At 33.4% G+C, this 25,271-nt stretch overlaps 1 protein-coding gene across 1 annotated transcript in view; it reads left to right on the top strand.

The window, feature by feature from the left end:
• Positions 1–430: 430 nt before the first annotated feature.
• LOC139557694 (E3 ubiquitin-protein ligase MARCHF9-like) overlaps positions 431–25,271 on the top strand; it is a 123,347-nt gene continuing 98,506 nt past the window's right edge. The window contains exon 1 of the mRNA XM_071372790.1: positions 431–2,333. Coding sequence (XP_071228891.1) covers positions 2,010–2,333 — 324 coding nt within the window. The 5' untranslated portion in view covers positions 431–2,009. The remainder of the gene's footprint in view (positions 2,334–25,271) is intronic.

Genomic DNA, 25,271 nt, shown 5'->3' with positions numbered 1-25,271 from the left:
TAGCCTACCCATGGCACTGCATCTCAAGCCAAGCTCCATGTTGAAAAATGTACAAGTGCAAAGAGTATGTGTGAAAAATCCATTCCGATCAATTCTGTGCAGGGCGGCAGGGCATTGCTATGGGTTCAGAATGTTGAATGTGGGGGCCGGCCAGTGGTCAAACAACCACCAATAATTGAGGGTGTGTGTGTGTGTGGCTTTCTCAGTAGTTTTTCCGTCACCATGACACTATGAATCTCAAATCAAATCAAATTGTATTTATCACATACACATGGTTAGCAGATGTTAATGCGAATGTAGCGAAATGCTTGTGCTTCTAGTTTCCGACAGTGCAGTAATATTACAGAGAAAGAAAGAAAGAATGAAAGAAAGAAAGAAAGAAACGCTCAGACAGGCATCATCCTTTATATTTCCCGGGCGTGTAGTAGTCCATGTGGCACTGTGACTGTATACGTCACTAGGCGAGATCAGCACCTTGGACAGCGACAGCGTCTCCTGTCACTACAACAGCCGAACGGAATCTGCCCTCCCCATCCCTAACTACAAGAATACAGAGAGGGTGCATCCATATCATACAGAGGAAACAGACTAATAACTGTAGAGTAGAAAATGGGAACATTTTAGCAGTGTCATACAGTTTTTCATTCTAGAAGGCTATAATTAATTCCGGACGTATAGGTGCTGCGTTGATTCACTATCAAAGTCGACCATTTCGAGGAGAAATCAGGCAGCGAAATCGAGCAGTAGGCTATCATCCTCATCGTCACCATCTGAGAGGCTAGCCTACCATATCAACGGCATTACTCCTGTAATTGCCCTCTCGGATGTGTAGACATCTCTATCTATGCGTCTGTAATTAAAAGATTGCAGCAAGTGTTGTTTTGAATTCTGGTCTGTTATTCTGAAATTTCGATCAACCATATTTTAACGCAAAGATAAAAGACACAGAAGAGAAATGCTGATGGGTATCGAATGAAGATGAGATGTATCGCTGTTTTGGGTGGCTGTTTTTACAGCTACTTAACACGCAAATTCACTGGATTGTAAATTGGATCCACTCTGTGTGGACGTCGGGTGCAATGGGGTGGATCATTCTTGATGGATCAATCCGAAACATTACCGAGGAATAGAATATAAAATAATTATCATGATCTGACCGCTGGGATGCTACTTAAGAACAATAAAAAGACGATATAATCACACGTCTTCACCTAACTTCCATTACATCGTCTTTCGGCACCCTTTTGGATTATGATTCTTGACAACAGTCTCAGATATGACTGTGTGGCTGGTAATGGAATGTTGTTGTTTTTCACACCTCGTTCTACATTCTATTATGGCTCTACGTCACCCCGTTCTACATTTTATTATGGCTCTATGTTGCTCTCTCTTCCGCTAGTCATACTCTGGCTGTCTTCTGCTTTGGGTAGCAAAACATGGATTTTTGCTGCAAACCCCAAGTGCAATGCATTTGACGATGTGTAGAATTTAGATCGATAGTGCAAGCAATGGACTCTGACATTGTACGTTATAGGCCTGTCACGCATTTGTGGTGGTAGGGGTGGAGGAAACATCTAACTAGACTGCATTCGCAGAGTTGTTCGCTAATGAATATTGAGAATGTCTCGAGCTTCTCAAGAGAACAATCTCCCATCCGCATTGTTTTAGACACACATGCCATCAGAGAGACAACAACCAAGACGCGGTCCTTTATTTCTTACCATTTGACAGCAAGCACATTTACAGTAGGGTAGGCCTAACCTACACGTTTGTTAAGCTTATCGGTAATGTTATTCAGAAGATGTATTGGTGAAAATTAGCCATAGTTCATGTAGTACAATAATTGGCTAAAAAAAAATAATACCAATAATAATAATACCAATAACAACAGTAATATTAATAATAACAATAATAACATTTCTAAATCAAGGGCATATTTTGTATTTGATTGAGACCACATTATTGTCAAATAGGTTTCATTCCCTTCTGAAGAATTCATGTAGCCAAAAATGTTCAAATATCGGATCCGAATGTTTTTCAACGAACTGAAAGTGCTGGTTTTTATGCGAGACGATTCGAGACAGCCCGACAGATCCGACGCAGATAGACGGTCCAGCATGCGGGGTCTAGGGATGGGCGGCTGCGGCTGGCCTCCCTTTGTGGACTGCTCCTCCCGGGATGACGAGGAGGAGTATTACGGGACGGAACCTCGACCTGGGAGCCTGGGCTTTGAGGAGAAGGACCCCAAACTCCAAGTGGGCATGGACACCGTGTCACTCACCAGCACCGCAAGCAGCCTGCGCTGTCGTATCTGCTTCCAGGGCCCAGAACAGGTACTGTCCGAGATAGATACATACGCCTTCACGTTGTCCTGCTTTTCGCGCCACAACACATCACTGCTCAATTGGACCATAGGCAATAGCCCTGTGCTGTACATGGTGCTGAATGTTAGCGCACCTATAGGCCTATAGTTAAACCTATATGTCCTGGCTATATTTTGACCAGTTGCGAGTTGGTGTGTTCTGTGTTGACAAATTGATTTGGTTGAGAAAATACTGTCAACTATTATTTGTATTGTCTCTATACAACACTGTCTCTATACAACATTGTGGATTATCGCGGTCCACGTGTAAACGAGAATAATAATTGGCCTGGCAATGAACTTGTAACGAATGGCAGAAGAGCATAAAAAGACTGGCACGCAGGCTTGTTTGTGGGCCTATAAGCCAAGGAAAGTATAGGCATGCAGAACAATGAACGAATCTTTGGTCCTCAGCCAAAACTTGACACAACAGATGTGCAGAACCAGTACAGCCTGGCTGATCTGGATAATCATGGTCTTGAGATAATTATATATGGTGTACGTGCCACTGGAGCACAGACGGAAATCACCACTTAATCACTTTAGAAGATTTGATGTTTGTCATAGTGTTAATACAATATACAGTAGGTGCTAATTCATAGCATCTGTACACTCAATGGGACGTTGCAGAAATGAGAAACAATAGAAAAGAACAGGCCGTTTTTTTACACCTGTAATTGAACCTTAAAGGCCCAGTGATTTATATATACTCTGAGGGTATAAAACAGTAAGAACACCTGCTCTTTACATGACATAAACTGACCAGGTGAATCCAGGTGGAAGCCATGATATCTTATTGATGTCACTTGTTAAATCCACTTCAATCAGTGTAGATGAAGGGGGGTACACAGGTTAAATAATTATTTTTAAGTCTTGAGACAATTGAGACATGGATTGTGTGCCATTCAGAGGAAGAATGGGCAAGAAAAAATATTTAAGTGCCTTTGAACAGTATGTACTGTAGTAGGTGCCAGGCACACCGGTTTGTGTCAAGAACTGCAACGTTGCTTGGTTTTTCATGCTAAACAGTTTCCTGTGTGCATCAAGAATGTCCACCACCCAAAAGTCATCCAGCCAATTTGACACAACTGTGGGAAGCATTGGAGTCAAGATGGGCCTTCAACACCTTGTAGAGTCCATACCCTGGGGGGGATGTGGGGGGGGGGGGGGGGGGGCAATTCAATATTAGGAAGATGTTCCTAATGTTTTATACACTCAGTTTATTTCCACACTTATGATCATGCTCTTTTAGTGTAAGAGCTGTTTTAAAAAACTGCTTGAAATTTCAGTCTGTTTTGGTGGGATGAAATTTGGGCCTGCCTGTTGACATCACCAGTCAATGAATTACTTAATGGACCAATAAGAAAGAGAGTTCCAAACCTCTCTGCCAATAACAGCACATTTTCTGTTTTCCCCTTCCCACTCAGACCCCTCCCAGACAGTCCTATAGCAAAATTCTTGCTTGAGAAATTGCTCTTTGCTAAGAAGCTATTTTTGTTTCTTTTTCACCATTTTAATTTAAAACAATCACAGTAAGTACTATATTGTTACCCAAGAATGATTTGATATTGAGAAAAAAACGTCTTTAAGCCTTTAAGACACATTTATCTGTTACCTGGCTCTGGCCAGTTGGACCACATTGTCTGGTTCACAGGCTAGTTGATCGGGCCTTCAGTGAATAGACTATGAAGCACAGGCAAACAAACATATTCAGAAAACATTTAAAAGTGGCATCAATCTTCTTTAGATGGACATGATATGAACCTCTCTTTCAGAACCGCTTTCCACCACTTCCATTTAATGATTACTTGGAGGATCATTGGAAAGTCCATGCTCAGACGAATTGAGGCTTTTCTGAGAGCAAACTCCATATTAGGAAGGAGTATGTTAAAAGCACTGTGTGTGTAAGCACGGTGTGTTCCACTGCATTTTTTAGGTAAGATGCTCAAATAATAATTTCTAGGTGAATGAGACAAGTTGAGCAAACACCTAATTTTAAGTTAACGGAATTTTTGCCTACGTTTTCTCAAGTTGGAGATTGGGCCAACAATTTTTTGTTGTTGTTCAGGTAACCGAAGTTGAGTAAACAAAAACAAAAAAGGCGGTGGAACCAGTTAGTTAATAATAATTAGTTGATACAACTAGATCATTTTTTACAGTGATGACCTATTATCTTAGACCCAGCCACTTTGTCATTTAATTGTTATTTCATTATTTAAGTGCGTCACAACAGGGGACAGAGTCATGTCCCTGTCAGATAGTCTGGGTAGCCATTTGATTAGATGTTCAGGAGTCTTATGTTCTGTTATAATCTCCACCCGGCACAGCCAGAAGAGGACTGGCCACCCCTCATAGCCTGGTTCCTCTCTAGGTTTCTTCCTAGGTTTTGGCCTTTCTAGGGAGTTTTTCCTAGCCACCGTGCTTCTACACCTGCATTGCTTGCTGTTTGGGGTTTTAGGCTGCGTTTCTGTACAGCACTTTGAAATATCAGCTGATGTAAGAAGGGCTATATAAATACATTTTATTTTATTTTATTTATGGCTTGGGGTTAGAAGCTGTTTAGAAGCCTCTTGGACCTAGACATGGCGCTCCGGTACCGCTTGCTGTATGGTAGCAGAGAGAACAGTCTATGACTAGGGTGGCTGGAGTCTTTGACAATTTTTAGTGCATTCCTCTGAAATCGCCTGGTATAGAGGTCCTGGATAGCAGGATGCTTAGCCCCAGTGATGTACTGGGCCGTACGCACTACCCTCTGTAGTGCCTTGCGGTCGGAGGCCGAGCAGTTGCCATAACAGGCAGTGATGCAACCAGTCAGGATGCTCTTGATGGTGCAGCTGTAAAACCTTTTGAGGATCTGAGGACCCATGCCAACTCTTTTCAGTCTCCTGAGGGGGAATAGGTTTTGTCGTGCCCTCTTCACGACTGTCTTGGTGTGTTTGGACCATGTTAGTTTGGTGGTGATGTCGACACCAAGGAACTTGAAGCTCTCAACCTGCTCCACTACAGCCCCGTCGATGAGAATGGGGGCATGCTTGGTCCTTCTATTCCTGTAGTCCACAATCATCTCCTTTGTCTTGATCACGTTGAGGGAGAGGTTGTTGTCCTTGCACCACACGGCCAGGTCTCTGACCTCCTCCCTATAGGCTGTCTCGTTGTTGTCGGTGATCAGGCCTACCACTGTTGTGTCATTGGCAAACTTAATGATGGTGTTGGAGTTGTGCCTGGCCGTGCAGTCATGAGTGAACAGGGAGTACAGAAGGGGGCTGAGCACGTACCCCTGAGGGGCTCCCGTCTTGAGGATCAGCGTGGCGGATGTGTTGTTACCTACCTTTACCACCTGGCGGCGGCCCGTCAGGAAGTCCAGGATCCAGTTGCAGAGGGAGGTGTTTAGTCCCTGGGTCCTTAGCTTAGTAATGAACTTTGAGGGAACTATGATGTTGACCGTTGAGCTGTAGTCAAGGAATACCATTCTCACATAGAAATTCCCATTCAAGTCAATATGGGTGATGGGTGAAGGGGTATGAGGCATAGAAATATAATCTAGTTCTGTGGTCTGAGGGGCTATGCCCGTTCCAGTAATTCTATTTCTATGTGTGCACCATCACCAACCATTCCACTTGACTCACTGGTGTACACAGCTAGCTTCAGTATTGGCTGTGTCAGAGCCTTATATTTTGAATACAAGCCAAATGTAAGGCTCTGGGCAATGCCTGGCAGCATTTGCTTCAGACTGGATGGGTGCCTGGATGGATGGGTTGGGTGTGTGGGTGGGAGGATGGATGGGTGGGTGGTTCGACATACTGGATTACTTTTACCTGGCTTGACATTTTACTGTACAACAAATGTTTGTTTAAGTTTTATTCAGTTCCTCATATTCTGCTATAACGCCTTTATAATGTCAGCCCAGTTATTATAACTTCTTTATAATGTCAGCCCAGTTATTATAACTTCTTTATAATGTCAGCCCAGTTATTATAACATCTTTATGTCAGCCCAGTTATTATAACTTCTTTATAATGTCAGCCCAGTTATTATAATGTCTTTATAATGTCAGCCCAGTTATTATAACTTCTTTATAATGTCAGCCCAGTTACTAGAATGTTTTTATAATGTCAGCCCAGTTATTATAACTTCTTTATAATGTCAGCCCAGTTATTATAACTTCTTTAAAATGTCAGCCCAGTTATTATAACTTCTTTAAAATGTCAGCCCAGTTATTATAACTTCTTTATAATGTCAGCCCAGTTATTATAACATCTTTATGTCAGCCAAGTTATTATAATGTCTTTATAATGTCAGCCCAGTTATTATAACATCTTTATGTCAGCCAAGTTATTATAATGTCTTTATAATGTCAGCCCAGTTATTATAACATCTTTATGTCAGCCCAGTTATTATAACGTCTTTATCATGTCAGCCCAGTTATTATAACTTCTTTATAATGTCAGCCCAGTTACTATAATGTTTTTATAATGTCAGCCCAGTTATTATAACTTCTTTATAATGTCAGCCCAGTTATTATAACTTCTTTAAAATGTCAGCCCAGTTATTATAACTTCTTTAAAATGTCAGCCCAGTTATTATAACTTCTTTATAATGTCAGCCCAGTTATTATAACATCTTTAAGTCAGCCCAGTTATTATAACTTCTTTAAAATGTCAGCCCAGTTATTATAACATCTTTATGTCAGCCCAGTTATTATAACATCTTTATGTCAGCCCAGTTATTATAACGTCTTTATAATGTCAGCCCAGTTATTATAACTTCTTTATAATGTCAGCCCAGTTACTATAATGTTTTTATAATGTCAGCCCAGTTATTATAACTTCTTTATAATGTCAGCCCAGTTATTATAACTTCTTTAAAATGTCAGCCCAGTTATTATAACTTCTTTAAAATGTCAGCCCAGTTATTATAACTTCTTTATAATGTCAGCCCAGTTATTATAACATCTTTAAGTCAGCCCAGTTATTATAACTTCTTTAAAATGTCAGCCCAGTTATTATAACATCTTTATGTCATTCCAGTTTTTATAACATCTTTATGTCAGCCCAGTTATTATAACTTCTTTATAATGTCAGCCCAGTTATTATAACATCTTTATGTCAGCCCAGTTATTATAACTTCTTTATAATGTCAGCCCAGTTATTATAACGTATTTATAATGGCAGCCCTCTCATTATAACGTCTTTATAATGTCAGCCCAGTTATTATAACTTCTTTATAATGTCAACCCAGTTATTATAATGTTTTTATCATGTCAGCCCAGTTATTATGACATCTTTATAATGTCAGCCCAGTTATTATAACTTCTTTATAATGTCAGCCCAGTTATTATAATGTTTTTATGTCAGCCCGGTTATTATAACGCCTTTATAATGTCAGCCCAGTTATTATAACTTCTTTATAATGTCAGCCCAGTTATTATAATGTTTTTATAATGTCAGCCCAGTTATTATAACGTCTTTATCATGTCAGCCCAGTTATTATAATGTCTTTATAATGTCAGCCCAGTTATTATAACGTCTTTATAATGTCAGCCCAGTTATTATAATGTCTTTATAATGTCAGCCCAGTTATTATAACTTCTTTATAATGTCAGCCCAGTTATTATAACTTCTTTAAAATGTCAGCCCAGTTATTATAACTTCTTTAAAATGTCAGCCCAGTTATTATAACTTCTTTATAATGTCAGCCCAGTTATTATAACATCTTTAAGTCAGCCCAGTTATTATAACTTCTTTAAAATGTCAGCCCAGTTATTATAACATCTTTATGTCAGCCCAGTTATTATAACATCTTTATGTCAGCCCAGTTATTATAACTTCTTTATAATGTCAGCCCAGTTATTATAACATCTTTATGTCAGCCCAGTTATTATAACTTCTTTATAATGTCAGCCCAGTTATTACAACATCTTTATGTCAGCCCAGTTATTGTAATGTCTTTATAATGTCAGCCCAGTTATTATAATGTCTTTATCATGTCAGCCCAGTTATTATGTCTTTATAATGTCAGCCCAGTTATTATAACTTCTTTATAATTTCAGCCCAGTTATTATAATGTCTTTATAATGTCAGCCCAGTTATTATAATGTCTTTATAATGTCAGCCCAGTTATTATAACTTCTTTATAATGTCAGCCCAGTTATTATAACTTCTTTATAATGTCAGCCCAGTTATTATAACTTCTTTATAATGTCAGCCCAGTTATTATAACGTCTTTATCATGTCAGCCCAGTTATTATAATGTCTTTATTATGTCAGCCCAGTTATTATAACTTCTTTATCATGTCAGCCCAGTTATTATAATGTCTTTATAATGTCAGCCCAGTTATTATAACTTCTTTATAATGTCAGCCCAGTTATTATAACGTATTTATAATGTCAGCCCGGTTATTATAATGTCTTTATAATGTCAGCCTAGTTATTATAACGTCTTTATAATGTCAGCCCAGTTATTATAACATCTTTATAATGTCAGCCCAGTTATTATAACTTCTTTATAATGTCAGCCCAGTTATTATAACTTCTTTATCATGTCAGCCCAGTTATTATAACTTCTTTATCATGTCAGCCCAGTTATTATAACTTCTTTATAATGTCAGCCCAGTTATTATAATGTCTTTATAATGTCAGCCCAGTTATTATAACTTCTTTATAATGTCAGCCCAGTTATTATAACGTATTTATAATGTCAGCCCAGTTATTATAACGTATTTATAATGTCAGCCCAGTTATTATAATGTCTTTATAATGTCAGCCCAGTTATTATAACTTCTTTATAATGTCAGCCCAGTTATTATAACTTCTTTATAATGTCAGCCCAGTTATTATAACGTCTTTATAATGTCAGCCCAGTTATTATAATGTCTTTATAATGTCAGCCCAGTTATTATAATGTGTTTATAATGTCAGCCCAGTTATTATAACGTATTTATAATGGCAGCCCTCTCATTATAACGTCTTTATAATGTCAGCCCAGTTATTATAACTTCTTTATAATGTCAGCCCAGTTATTATAATGTTTTTATGTCAGCCCGGTTATTATAACGCCTTTATAATGTCAGCCCAGTTATTATAACTTCTTTATAATGTCAGCCCAGTTATTATAACTTCTTTCAAATGTCAGCCCAGTTATTATAACTTCTTTAAAATGTCAGCCCAGTTATTATAACTTCTTTATAATGTCAGCCCAGTTATTATAACATCTTTAAGTCAGCCTAGTTATTATAACTTCTTTAAAATGTCAGCCCAGTTATTATAACATCTTTATGTCAGCCCAGTTATTATAACATCTTTATGTCAGCCCAGTTATTATAACTTCTTTATAATGTCAGCCCAGTTATTATAACATCTTTATGTCAGCCCAGTTATTATAACTTCTTTATAATGTCAGCCCAGTTATTACAACATCTTTATGTCTGCCCAGTTATTCTAACGTCTTTATAATGTCAGCCCAGTTATTATAATGTCTTTATCATGTCAGCCCAGTTATTATGTCTTTATAATGTCAGCCCAGTTATTATAACTTCTTTATAATGTCAGCCCAGTGATTATAACGTCTTTATCATGTCAACCAAGTTATTATAACGTCTTTATAATGTCAGCCCAGTTATTATAATGTCTTTATAATGTCAGCCCAGTTATTATAACGTCTTTATAATGTCAGCCCAGTCATTATAACTTCTTTATAATGTCAGCCCAGTTATTATAACGTCTTTATAATGTCAGCCCAGTTATTATAACTTCTTTATAATTTCAGCCCAGTTATTATAATGTCTTTATAATGTCAGCCCAGTTATTATAATGTCTTTATAATGTCAGTCCAGTTATTATAACTTCTTTATAATGTCAGCCCAGTTATTATAACTTCTTTATAATGTCAGCCCAGTTATTATAACTTCTTTATAATGTCAGCCCAGTTATTATAACGTCTTTATAATGTCAGCCCAGTTATTATAATGTCTTTATAATGTCAGCCCAGTTATTATAATGTGTTTATAATGTCAGCCCAGTTATTATAACGTATTTATAATGGCAGCCCTCTCATTATAACGTCTTTATAATGTCAGCCCAGTTATTATAACGTCTTTATAATGTCAGCCCAGTTATTATAATGTTTTTATCATGTCAGCCCAGTTATTATAACATCTTTATAATGTCAGCCCAGTTATTATAACTTCTTTATAATTTCAGCCCAGTTATTATAATGTTTTTATGTCAGCCCGGTTATTATAACGCCTTTATAATGTCAGCCCAGTTATTATAACTTCTTTATAATGTCAGCCCAGTTATTATAATGTTTTTATAATGTCAACCCAGTTATTATAATGTTTTTATCATGTCAGCCCAGTTATTATAACGTCTTTATCATGTCAGCCCAGTTATTATAATGTCTTTATAATGTCAGCCCAGTTATTATAATGTCTTTATAATGTCAGCCCAGTTATTATAACGTATTTATAATGGCAGCCCTCTCATTATAACGTCTTTATAATGTCAGCCCAGTTATTATAACTTCTTTATAATGTCAGCCCAGTTATTATAATGTTTTTATCATGTCAGCCCAGTTATTATAACATCTTTATAATGTCAGCCCATTTATTATAACTTCTTTATAATGTCAGCCCAGTTATTATAATGTTTTTATGTCAGCCCGGTTATTATAACGCCTTTATAATGTTAGCCCAGTTATTATAACTTCTTTATAATGTCAGCCCAGTTATTATAACTTCTTTCAAATGTCAGCCCAGTTATTATAACTTCTTTAAAATGTCAGCCCAGTTATTATAACTTCTTTATAATGTCAGCCCAGTTATTATAACGTCTTTATAATGTCAGCCCAGTTATTATAATGTCTTTATAATGTCAGCCCAGTTATTATAACTTCTTTATAATGTCAGCCCAGTTATTATAACTTCTTTAAAATGTCAGCCCAGTTATTATAACTTCTTTAAAATGTCAGCCCAGTTATTATAACTTCTTTATAATGTCAGCCCAGTTATTATAACATCTTTAAGTCAGCCCAGTTATTATAACTTCTTTAAAATGTCAGCCCAGTTATTATAACATCTTTATGTCAGCCCAGTTATTATAACATCTTTATGTCAGCCCAGTTATTATAACTTCTTTATAATGTCAGCCCAGTTATTATAACATCTTTATGTCAGCCCAGTTATTATAACTTCTTTATAATGTCAGCCCAGTTATTACAACATCTTTATGTCAGCCCAGTTATTGTAATGTCTTTATAATGTCAGCCCAGTTATTATAATGTCTTTATCATGTCAGCCCAGTTATTATGTCTTTATAATGTCAGCCCAGTTATTATAACTTCTTTATAATTTCAGCCCAGTTATTATAATGTCTTTATAATGTCAGCCCAGTTATTATAATGTCTTTATAATGTCAGCCCAGTTATTATAACTTCTTTATAATGTCAGCCCAGTTATTATAACTTCTTTATAATGTCAGCCCAGTTATTATAACTTCTTTATAATGTCAGCCCAGTTATTATAACGTCTTTATCATGTCAGCCCAGTTATTATAATGTCTTTATAATGTCAGCCCAGTTATTATAACTTCTTTATTATGTCAGCCCAGTTATTATAACTTCTTTATCATGTCAGCCCAGTTATTATAATGTCTTTATAATGTCAGCCCAGTTATTATAACTTCTTTATAATGTCAGCCCAGTTATTATAACGTATTTATAATGTCAGCCCGGTTATTATAATGTCTTTATAATGTCAGCCTAGTTATTATAACGTCTTTATAATGTCAGCCCAGTTATTATAACATCTTTATAATGTCAGCCCAGTTATTATAACTTCTTTATAATGTCAGCCCAGTTATTATAACTTCTTTATCATGTCAGCCCAGTTATTATAACTTCTTTATCATGTCAGCCCAGTTATTATAACTTCTTTATAATGTCAGCCCAGTTATTATAATGTCTTTATAATGTCAGCCCAGTTATTATAACTTCTTTATAATGTCAGCCCAGTTATTATAACGTATTTATAATGTCATTCCAGTTATTATAACGTATTTATAATGTCAGCCCAGTTATTATAATGTCTTTATAATGTCAGCCCAGTTATTATAACTTCTTTATAATGTCAGCCCAGTTATTATAACTTCTTTATAATGTCAGCCCAGTTATTATAACGTCTTTATAATGTCAGCCCAGTTATTATAATGTCTTTATAATGTCAGCCCAGTTATTATAATGTGTTTATAATGTCAGCCCAGTTATTATAACGTATTTATAATGGCAGCCCTCTCATTATAACGTCTTTATAATGTCAGCCCAGTTATTATAACTTCTTTATAATGTCAGCCCAGTTATTATAATGTTTTTATCATGTCAGCCCAGTTATTATAACATCTTTATAATGTCAGCCCATTTATTATAACTTCTTTATAATGTCAGCCCAGTTATTATAATGTTTTTATGTCAGCCCGGTTATTATAACGCCTTTATAATGTCAGCCCAGTTATTATAACTTCTTTATAATGTCAGCCCAGTTATTATAACTTCTTTCAAATGTCAGCCCAGTTATTATAACTTCTTTAAAATGTCAGCCCAGTTATTATAACTTCTTTATAATGTCAGCCCAGTTATTATAACATCTTTAAGTCAGCCTAGTTATTATAACTTCTTTAAAATGTCAGCCCAGTTATTATAACATCTTTATGTCAGCCCAGTTATTATAACATCTTTATGTCAGCCCAGTTATTATAACTTCTTTATAATGTCAGCCCAGTTATTATAACATCTTTATGTCAGCCCAGTTATTATAACTTCTTTATAATGTCAGCCCAGTTATTACAACATCTTTATGTCTGCCCAGTTATTCTAACGTCTTTATAATGTCAGCCCAGTTATTATAATGTCTTTATCATGTCAGCCCAGTTATTATGTCTTTATAATGTCAGCCCAGTTATTATAACTTCTTTATAATGTCAGCCCAGTGATTATAACGTCTTTATCATGTCAACCAAGTTATTATAACGTCTTTATAATGTCAGCCCAGTTATTATAATGTCTTTATAATGTCAGCCCAGTTATTATAACGTCTTTATAATGTCAGCCCAGTCATTATAACTTCTTTATAATGTCAGCCCAGTTATTATAACGTCTTTATAATGTCAGCCCAGTTATTATAACTTCTTTATAATTTCAGCCCAGTTATTATAATGTCTTTATAATGTCAGCCCAGTTATTATAATGTCTTTATAATGTCAGTCCAGTTATTATAACTTCTTTATAATGTCAGCCCAGTTATTATAACTTCTTTATAATGTCAGCCCAGTTATTATAACTTCTTTATAATGTCAGCCCAGTTATTATAACGTCTTTATAATGTCAGCCCAGTTATTATAATGTCTTTATAATGTCAGCCCAGTTATTATAATGTGTTTATAATGTCAGCCCAGTTATTATAACGTATTTATAATGGCAGCCCTCTCATTATAACGTCTTTATAATGTCAGCCCAGTTATTATAACGTCTTTATAATGTCAGCCCAGTTATTATAATGTTTTTATCATGTCAGCCCAGTTATTATAACATCTTTATAATGTCAGCCCAGTTATTATAACTTCTTTATAATTTCAGCCCAGTTATTATAATGTTTTTATGTCAGCCCGGTTATTATAACGCCTTTATAATGTCAGCCCAGTTATTATAACTTCTTTATAATGTCAGCCCAGTTATTATAATGTTTTTATAATGTCAACCCAGTTATTATAATGTTTTTATCATGTCAGCCCAGTTATTATAACGTCTTTATCATGTCAGCCCAGTTATTATAATGTCTTTATAATGTCAGCCCAGTTATTATAATGTCTTTATAATGTCAGCCCAGTTATTATAACGTATTTATAATGGCAGCCCTCTCATTATAACGTCTTTATAATGTCAGCCCAGTTATTATAACTTCTTTATAATGTCAGCCCAGTTATTATAATGTTTTTATCATGTCAGCCCAGTTATTATAACATCTTTATAATGTCAGCCCATTTATTATAACTTCTTTATAATGTCAGCCCAGTTATTATAATGTTTTTATGTCAGCCCGGTTATTATAACGCCTTTATAATGTTAGCCCAGTTATTATAACTTCTTTATAATGTCAGCCCAGTTATTATAACTTCTTTCAAATGTCAGCCCAGTTATTATAACTTCTTTAAAATGTCAGCCCAGTTATTATAACTTCTTTATAATGTCAGCCCAGTTATTATAACATCTTTAAGTCAGCCTAGTTATTATAACTTCTTTAAAATGTCAGCCCAGTTATTATAACATCTTTATGTCAGCCCAGTTATTATAACATCTTTATGTCAGCCCAGTTATTATAACTTCTTTATAATGTCAGCCCAGTTATTATAACATCTTTATGTCAGCCCAGTTATTATAACTTCTTTATAATGTCAGCCCAGTTATTATAATGTTTTTATAATGTCAGCCCAGTTATTATAACTTCTTTATAATGTCAGCCCAGTTATTATAACTTCTTTATAATGTCAGCCCAGTTATTATAACTTCTTTATAATTTCAGCCCAGTTATTATAATGTCTTTATAATGTCAGCCCAGTTATTATAATGTCTTTATAATGTCAGCCCAGTTATTATAACTTCTTTATAATGTCAGCCCAGTTATTATAACTTCTTTATAATGTCAGCCCAGTTATTATAACTTCTTTATAATGTCAGCCCAGTTATTATAACGTCTTTATAATGTCAGCCCAGTTATTATAATGTCTTTATAATGTCAGCCCAGTTATTATAATGTGTTTATAATGTCAGCCCAGTTATTATAACGTATTTATAATGGCAGCCCTCTCATTATAACGTCTTTATAATGTCAGCCCAGTTATTATAACTTCTTTATAATGTCAGCCCAGTTATTATAATGTTTTTATCATGTCAGCCCAGTTATTATAACATCTTTATAATGTCAGCCCAGTTATTATAACTTCTTTATAATGTCAGCCCAGTTATTATAATGTTTTTATGTCAGCCCGGTTATTATAACGCCTTTATAATGTCAGCCCAGTTATTATAACTTCTTTATAATGTCAGCCCAGTTATTATAATGTTTTTATAATGTCAGCCCAGTTATTATAATGTTTTTATCATGTCAGCCCAGTTATTATAACGTCTTTATCATGTCAGCCCAGTTATTATAATGTCTTTATAATGTCAGCCCAGTTATTATAACTTCTTTATAATGTCAGCCCAGTTATTATAACTTCTTTATAATGTCAGCCCAGTTATTATAACTTCTTTATAATGTCATACCAGTTATTATAACTTCTTTATAATGTCAGCCCAGTTATTATAACTTCTTTATCATGTCAGCCCAGTTATTATAACTTCTTTATCATGTCAGCCCAGTTATTATAATGTCTTTATAATGTCAGCCCAGTTATTATAACTTCTTTATAATGTCAGCCCAGTTATTATAACGTATTTAGAATGTCAGCCCGGTTATTATAATGTCTTTATAATGTCAGCCTAGTTATTATAACGTCTTTATAATGTCAGCCCAGTTATTATAACATCTTTATAATGTCAGCCCAGTTATTATAACTTCTTTATAATGTCAGCCCAGTTATTATAACTTCTTTATCATGTCAGCCCAGTTATTATAACTTCTTTATCATGTCAGCCCAGTTATTATAACTTCTTTATAATGTCAGCCCAGTTATTATAATGTCTTTATAATGTCAGCCCAGTTATTATAACTTCTTTATAATGTCAGCCCAGTTATTATAACGTACTTATAATGTCAGCCCAGTTTTTATAACGTATTTATAATGTCAGCCCAGTTATTATAATGTCTTTATAATGTCAGCCCAGTTATTATAACTTCTTTATAATGTCAGCCCAGTTATTATAACTTCTTTATCATGTCAGCCCAGTTATTATAACTTCTTTATAATGTCAGCCCAGTTATTATAATGTCTTTATAATGTCAGCCCAGTTATTATAACTTCTTTATAATGTCAGCCCAGTTATTATAACGTACTTATAATGTCAGCCCAGTTTTTATAACGTATTTATAATGTCAGCCCAGTTATTATAATGTCTTTATAATGTCAGCCCAGTTATTATAACTTCTTTATAATGTCAGCCCAGTTATTATAACTTCTTTATAATGTCAGCCCAGTTATTATAACGTCTTTATAATGTCAGCCCAGTTATTATAATGTCTTTATAATGTCAGCCCAGTTATTATAACATCTTTATGTCAGCCCAGTTATTATAACATCTTTATGTCAGCCCAGTTATTATAACTTCTTTATAATGTCAGCCCAGTTATTATAACATCTTTATGTCAGCCCAGTTATTATAACTTCTTTATAATGTCAGCCCAGTTATTATAATGTTTTTATAATGTCAGCCCAGTTATTATAACTTCTTTATAATGTCAGCCCAGTTATTATAACTTCTTTATAATGTCAGCCCAGTTATTATAACTTCTTTATAATTTCAGCCCAGTTATTATAATGTCTTTATAATGTCAGCCCAGTTATTATAATGTCTTTATAATGTCAGCCCAGTTATTATAACTTCTTTATAATGTCAGCCCAGTTATTATAACTTCTTTATAATGTCAGCCCAGTTATTATAACTTCTTTATAATGTCAGCCCAGTTATTATAACGTCTTTATAATGTCAGCCCAGTTATTATAATGTCTTTATAATGTCAGCCCAGTTATTATAATGTGTTTATAATGTCAGCCCAGTTATTATAACGTATTTATAATGGCAGCCCTCTCATTATAACGTCTTTATAATGTCAGCCCAGTTATTATAACTTCTTTATAATGTCAGCCCAGTTATTATAATGTTTTTATCATGTCAGCCCAGTTATTATAACATCTTTATAATGTCAGCCCAGTTATTATAACTTCTTTATAATGTCAGCCCAGTTATTATAATGTTTTTATGTCAGCCCGGTTATTATAACGCCTTTATAATGTCAGCCCAGTTATTATAACTTCTTTATAATGTCAGCCCAGTTATTATAATGTTTTTATAATGTCAGCCCAGTTATTATAATGTTTTTATCATGTCAGCCCAGTTATTATAACGTCTTTATCATGTCAGCCCAGTTATTATAATGTCTTTATAATGTCAGCCCAGTTATTATAACTTCTTTATAATGTCAGCCCAGTTATTATAACTTCTTTATAATGTCAGCCCAGTTATTATAAGTTCTTTATAATGTCATACCAGTTATTATAACTTCTTTATAATGTCAGCCCAGTTATTATAACTTCTTTATCATGTCAGCCCAGTTATTATAACTTCTTTATCATGTCAGCCCAGTTATTATAATGTCTTTATAATGTCAGCCCAGTTATTATAACTTCTTTATAATGTCAGCCCAGTTATTATAACGTATTTAGAATGTCAGCCCGGTTATTATAATGTCTTTATAATGTCAGCCTAGTTATTATAACGTCTTTATAATGTCAGCCCAGTTATTATAACATCTTTATAATGTCAGCCCAGTTATTATAACTTCTTTATAATGTCAGCCCAGTTATTATAACTTCTTTATCATGTCAGCCCAGTTATTATAACTTCTTTATCATGTCAGCCCAGTTATTATAACTTCTTTATAATGTCAGCCCAGTTATTATAATGTCTTTATAATGTCAGCCCAGTTATTATAACTTCTTTATAATGTCAGCCCAGTTATTATAACGTACTTATAATGTCAGCCCAGTTTTTATAACGTATTTATAATGTCAGCCCAGTTATTATAATGTCTTTATAATGTCAGCCCAGTTATTATAACGTCTTTATAATGTCAGCCCAGTTATTATAATGTCTTTATAATGTCAGCCCAGTTATTATAATGTGTTTATAATGTCAGCCCAGTTATTATAACGTATTTATAATGGCAGCCCTCTCATTATAACGTCTTTATAATGTCAGCCCAGTTATTATAACTTCTTTATAATGTCAGCCCAGTTATTATAATGTTTTTATCATGTCAGCCCAGTTATTATAACATCTTTATAATGTCAGCCCATTTATTATAACTTCTTTATAATGTCAGCCCAGTTATTATAATGTTTTTATGTCAGCCCGGTTATTATAACGCCTTTATAATGTCAGCCCAGTTATTATAACTTCTTTATAATGTCAGCCCAGTTATTATAACTTCTTTAAAATGTCAGCCCAGTTATTATAACTTCTTTAAAATGTCAGCCCAGTTATTATAACTTCTTTATAATGTCAGCCCAGTTATTATAACATCTTTAAGTCAGCCCAGTTATTATAACTTCTTTAAAATGTCAGCCCAGTTATTATAACATCTTTATGTCAGCCCAGTTATTATAACATCTTTATGTCAGCCCAGTTATTATAACTTCTTTATAATGTCAGCCCAGTTATTATAACATCTTTATGTCAGCCCAGTTATTATAACTTCTTTATAATGTCAGCCCAGTTATTATAACTTCTTTATAATGTCAGCCCAGTTATTATAACGTCTTTATAATGTCAGCCCAGTTATTATAATGTCTTTATAATGTCAGCCCAGTTATTATAATGTGTTTATAATGTCAGCCCAGTTATTATAATGTTTTTATAATGTCAGCCCAGTTATTATAATGTTTTTATCATGTCAGCCCAGTTATTATAACGTCTTTATAATGTCAGCCCAGTTATTATAACTTCTTTATAATTTCAGCCCAGTTATTATAATGTCTTTATAATGTCAGCCCAGTTATTATAATGTCTTTATAATGTCAGCCCAGTTATTATAACTTCTTTATAATGTCAGCCCAGTTATTATAACTTCTTTATAATGTCAGCCCAGTTATTATAACTTCTTTATAATGTCAGCCCAGTTATTATAACGTCTTTATAATGTCAGCCCAGTTATTATAATGTCTTTATAATGTCAGCCCAGTTATTATAATGTGTTTATAATGTCAGCCCAGTTATTATAACGTATTTATAATGGCAGCCCTCTCATTATAACGTCTTTATAATGTCAGCCCAGTTATTATAACTTCTTTATAATGTCAGCCCAGTTATTATAATGTTTTTATCATGTCAGCCCAGTTATTATAACATCTTTATAATGTCAGCACAGTTATTATAACTTCTTTATAATGTCAGCCCAGTTATTATAATGTTTTTATGTCAGCCCGGTTATTATAACGCCTTTATAATGTCAGCCCAGTTATTATAACTTCTTTATAATGTCAGCCCAGTTATTATAATGTTTTTATAATGTCAGCCCAGTTATTATAATGTTTTTATCATGTCAGCCCAGTTATTATAACGTCTTTATCATGTCAGCCCAGTTATTATAATGTCTTTATAATGTCAGCCCAGTTATTATAACTTCTTTATAATGTCAGCCCAGTTATTATAACTTATTTATAATGTCAGCCCAGTTATTATAACTTCTTTATAATGTCATACCAGTTATTATAACTTCTTTATAATGTCAGCCCAGTTATTATAACTTCTTTATCATGTCAGCCCAGTTATTATAACTTCTTTATCATGTCAGCCCAGTTATTATAATGTCTTTATAATGTCAGCCCAGTTATTATAACTTCTTTATAATGTCAGCCCAGTTATTATAACGTATTTAGAATGTCAGCCCGGTTATTATAATGTCTTTATAATGTCAGCCTAGTTATTATAACGTCTTTATAATGTCAGCCCAGTTATTATAACATCTTTATAATGTCAGCCCAGTTATTATAACTTCTTTATAATGTCAGCCCAGTTATTATAACTTCTTTATCATGTCAGCCCAGTTATTATAACTTCTTTATCATGTCAGCCCAGTTATTATAACTTCTTTATAATGTCAGCCCAGTTATTATAATGTCTTTATAATGTCAGCCCAGTTATTATAACTTCTTTATAATGTCAGCCCAGTTATTATAACGTACTTATAATGTCAGCCCAGTTTTTATAACGTTTTTATAATGTCAGCCCAGTTATTATAATGTCTTTATAATGTCAGCCCAGTTATTATAACTTCTTTATAATGTCAGCCCAGTTATTATAACTTCTTTATAATGTCAGCCCAGTTATTATAACGTCTTTATAATGTCAGCCCAGTTATTATAATGTCTTTATAATGTCAGCCCAGTTATTATAATGTGTTTATAATGTCAGCCCAGTTATTATAACGTATTTATAATGGCAGCCCTCTCATTATAACGTCTTTATAATGTCAGCCCAGTTATTATAACTTCTTTATAATGTCAGCCCAGTTATTATAATGTTTTTATCATGTCAGCCCAGTTATTATAACATCTTTATAATGTCAGCCCAGTTATTATAACTTCTTTATAATGTCAGCCCAGTTATTACAACATCTTTATGTCTGCCCAGTTATTCTAACGTCTTTATAATGTCAGCCCAGTTATTATAATGTCTTTATCATGTCAGCCCAGTTATTATGTCTTTATAATGTCAGCCCAGTTATTATAACTTCTTTATAATGTCAGCCCAGTGATTATAACGTCTTTATCATGTCAACCAAGTTATTATAACGTCTTTATAATGTCAGCCCAGTTATTATAACATCTTTATAATGTCAGCCCAGTTATTATAACTTCTTTATAATGTCAGCCCAGTTATTATAACTTCTTTATCATGTCAGCCCAGTTATTATAACTTCTTTATAATGTCAGCCCAGTTATTATAATGTCTTTATAATGTCAGCCCAGTTATTATAACGTATTTATAATGTCAGCCCAGTTATTATAACGTATTTATAATGTCAGCCCAGTTATTATAATGTTTTTATAATGTCAGCCCAGTTATTATAATGTCTTTATAATGTCAGCCCAGTTATTATAACTTCTTTATAATGTCAGCCCAGTTATTATAACTTCTTTATAATGTCAGCCCAGTTATTATAACGTCTTTATAATGTCAGCCCAGTTATTATAATGTCTTTATAATGTCAGCCCAGTTATTATAATGTGTTTATAATGTCAGCCCAGTTATTATAATGTTTTTATAATGTCAGCCCAGTTATTATAATGTTTTTATCATGTCAGCCCAGTTATTATAACGTCTTTATAATGTCAGCCCAGTTATTATAACGTCTTTATAATTTCAGCCCAGTTATTATAATGTCTTTATAATGTCAGCCCAGTTATTATAATGTCTTTATAATGTCAGCCCAGTTATTATAACTTCTTTATAATGTCAGCCCAGTTATTATAACTTCTTTATAATGTCAGCCCAGTTATTATAACTTCTTTATAATGTCAGCCCAGTTATTATAACGTCTTTATAATGTCAGCCCAGTTATTATAATGTCTTTATAATGTCAGCCCAGTTATTATAATGTGTTTATAATGTCAGCCCAGTTATTATAACGTATTTATAATGGCAGCCCTCTCATTATAACGTCTTTATAATGTCAGCCCAGTTATTATAACTTCTTTATAATGTCAGCCCAGTTATTACAACATCTTTATGTCTGCCCAGTTATTCTAACGTCTTTATAATGTCAGCCCAGTTATTATAATGTCTTTATCATGTCAGCCCAGTTATTATGTCTTTATAATGTCAGCCCAGTTATTATAACTTCTTTATAATGTCAGCCCAGTGATTATAACGTCTTTATCATGTCAACCAAGTTATTATAACGTCTTTATAATGTCAGCCCAGTTATTATAATGTCTTTATAATGTCAGCCCAGTTATTATAACGTCTTTATAATGTCAGCCCAGTCATTATAACTTCTTTATAATGTCAGCCCAGTTATTATAACGTCTTTATAATGTCAGCCCAGTTATTATAACTTCTTTATAATTTCAGCCCAGTTATTATAATGTCTTTATAATGTCAGCCCAGTTATTATAATGTCTTTATAATGTCAGTCCAGTTATTATAACTTCTTTATAATGTCAGCCCAGTTATTATAACTTCTTTATAATGTCAGCCCAGTTATTATAACTTCTTTATAATGTCAGCCCAGTTATTATAACGTCTTTATAATGTCAGCCCAGTTATTATAATGTCTTTATAATGTCAGCCCAGTTATTATAATGTGTTTATAATGTCAGCCCAGTTATTATAACGTATTTATAATGGCAGCCCTCTCATTATAACGTCTTTATAATGTCAGCCCAGTTATTATAACTTCTTTATAATGTCAGCCCAGTTATTATAATGTTTTTATCATGTCAGCCCAGTTATTATAACATCTTTATAATGTCAGCCCAGTTATTATAACTTCTTTATAATTTCAGCCCAGTTATTATAATGTTTTTATGTCAGCCCGGTTATTATAACGCCTTTATAATGTCAGCCCAGTTATTATAACTTCTTTATAATGTCAGCCCAGTTATTATAATGTTTTTATAATGTCAACCCAGTTATTATAATGTTTTTATCATGTCAGCCCAGTTATTATAACGTCTTTATCATGTCAGCCCAGTTATTATAATGTCTTTATAATGTCAGCCCAGTTATTATAACTTCTTTATAATGTCAGCCCAGTTATTATAACTTCTTTATAATGTCAGCCCAGTTATTATAACTTCTTTATAATGTCATACCAGTTATTATAACTTCTTTATAATGTCAGCCCAGTTATTATAACTTCTTTATCATGTCAGCCCAGTTATTATAACTTCTTTATCATGTCAGCCCAGTTATTATAACTTTTTTATAATGTCAGCCCAGTTATTATAATGTCTTTATAATGTCAGCCCAGTTATTATAATGTCTTTATAATGTCAGCCCAGTTATTATAACTTCTTTATAATGTCAGCCCAGTTATTATAACGTATTTATAATGTCAGCCCGGTTATTATAATGTCTTTATAATGTCAGCCTAGTTATTATAACGTCTTTATAATGTCAGCCCAGTTATTATAACATCTTTATAATGTCAGCCCAGTTATTATAACTTCTTTATAATGTCAGCCCAGTTATTATAACTTCTTTATCATGTCAGGCCAGTTATTATAACTTCTTTATAATGTCAGCCCAGTTATTATAACTTCTTTATAATGTCAGCCCAGTTATTATAACGTCTTTATAATGTCAGCCCAGTTATTATAATGTCTTTATAATGTCAGCCCAGTTATTATAATGTGTTTATAATGTCAGCCCAGTTATTATAATGTTTTTATAATGTCAGCCCAGTTATTATAATGTTTTTATCATGTCAGCCCAGTTATTATAACGTCTTTATAATGTCAGCCCAGTTATTATAACTTCTTTATAATTTCAGCCCAGTTATTATAATGTCTTTATAATGTCAGCCCAGTTATTATAATGTCTTTATAATGTCAGCCCAGTTATTATAACTTCTTTATAATGTCAGCCCAGTTATTATAACTTCTTTATAATGTCAGCCCAGTTATTATAACTTCTTTATAATGTCAGCCCAGTTATTATAACGTCTTTATAATGTCAGCCCAGTTATTATAGTGTCTTTATAATGTCAGCCCAGTTATTATAATGTGTTTATAATGTCAGCCCAGTTATTATAACGTATTTATAATGGCAGCCCTCTCATTATAACGTCTTTATAATGTCAGCCCAGTTATTATAACTTCTTTATAATGTCAGCCCAGTTATTATAATGTTTTTATCATGTCAGCCCAGTTATTATAACATCTTTATAATGTCAGCCCAGTTATTATAACTTCTTTATAATGTCAGCCCAGTTATTATAATGTTTTTATGTCAGCCCGGTTATTATAACGCCTTTATAATGTCAGCCCAGTTATTATAACTTCTTTATAATGTCAGCCCAGTTATTATAATGTTTTTATAATGTCAGCCCAGTTATTATAATGTTTTTATCATGTCAGCCCAGTTATTATAACGTCTTTATCATGTCAGCCCAGTTATTATAATGTCTTTATAATGTCAGCCCAGTTATTATAACTTCTTTATAATGTCAGCCCAGTTATTATAACTTCTTTATAATGTCAGCCCAGTTATTATAACTTCTTTATAATGTCATACCAGTTATTATAACTTCTTTATAATGTCAGCCCAGTTATTATAACTTCTTTATCATGTCAGCCCAGTTATTATAACTTCTTTATCATGTCAGCCCAGTTATTATAATGTCTTTATAATGTCAGCCCAGTTATTATAACTTCTTTATAATGTCAGCCCAGTTATTATAACGTATTTAGAATGTCAGCCCGGTTATTATAATGTCTTTATAATGTCAGCCTAGTTATTATAACGTCTTTATAATGTCAGCCCAGTTATTATAACATCTTTATAATGTCAGCCCAGTTATTATAACTTCTTTATAATGTCAGCCCAGTTATTATAACTTCTTTATCATGTCAGCCCAGTTATTATAACATCTTTATAATGTCAGCCCAGTTATTATAACTTCTTTATAATGTCAGCCCAGTTATTATAACTTCTTTATCATGTCAGCCCAGTTATTATAACTTCTTTATCATGTCAGCCCAGTTATTATAACTTCTTTATAATGTCAGCCCAGTTATTATAATGTCTTTATAATGTCAGCCCAGTTATTATAACTTCTTTATAATGTCAGCCCAGTTATTATAACGTATTTATAATGTCAGCCCAGTTATTATAACGTATTTATAATGTCAGCCCAGTTATTATAATGTCTTTATAATGTCAGCCCAGTTATTATAACTTCTTTATAATGTCAGCCCAGTTATTATAACTTCTTTATAATGTCAGCCCAGTTATTATAACGTCTTTATAATGTCAGCCCAGTTATTATAATGTCTTTATAATGTCAGCCCAGTTATTATAATGTGTTTATAATGTCAGCCCAGTTATTATAATGTTTTTATAATGTCAGCCCAGTTATTATAATGTTTTTATCATGTCAGCCCAGTTATTATAACGTCTTTATAATGTCAGCCCAGTT

Source organism: Salvelinus alpinus, chromosome 28 (genome assembly GCF_045679555.1).
Source record: "Salvelinus alpinus chromosome 28, SLU_Salpinus.1, whole genome shotgun sequence".
Lineage (NCBI taxonomy): Eukaryota > Metazoa > Chordata > Actinopteri > Salmoniformes > Salmonidae > Salvelinus > Salvelinus alpinus.
This window is presented reverse-complemented; position numbering and strand designations above follow the sequence as displayed.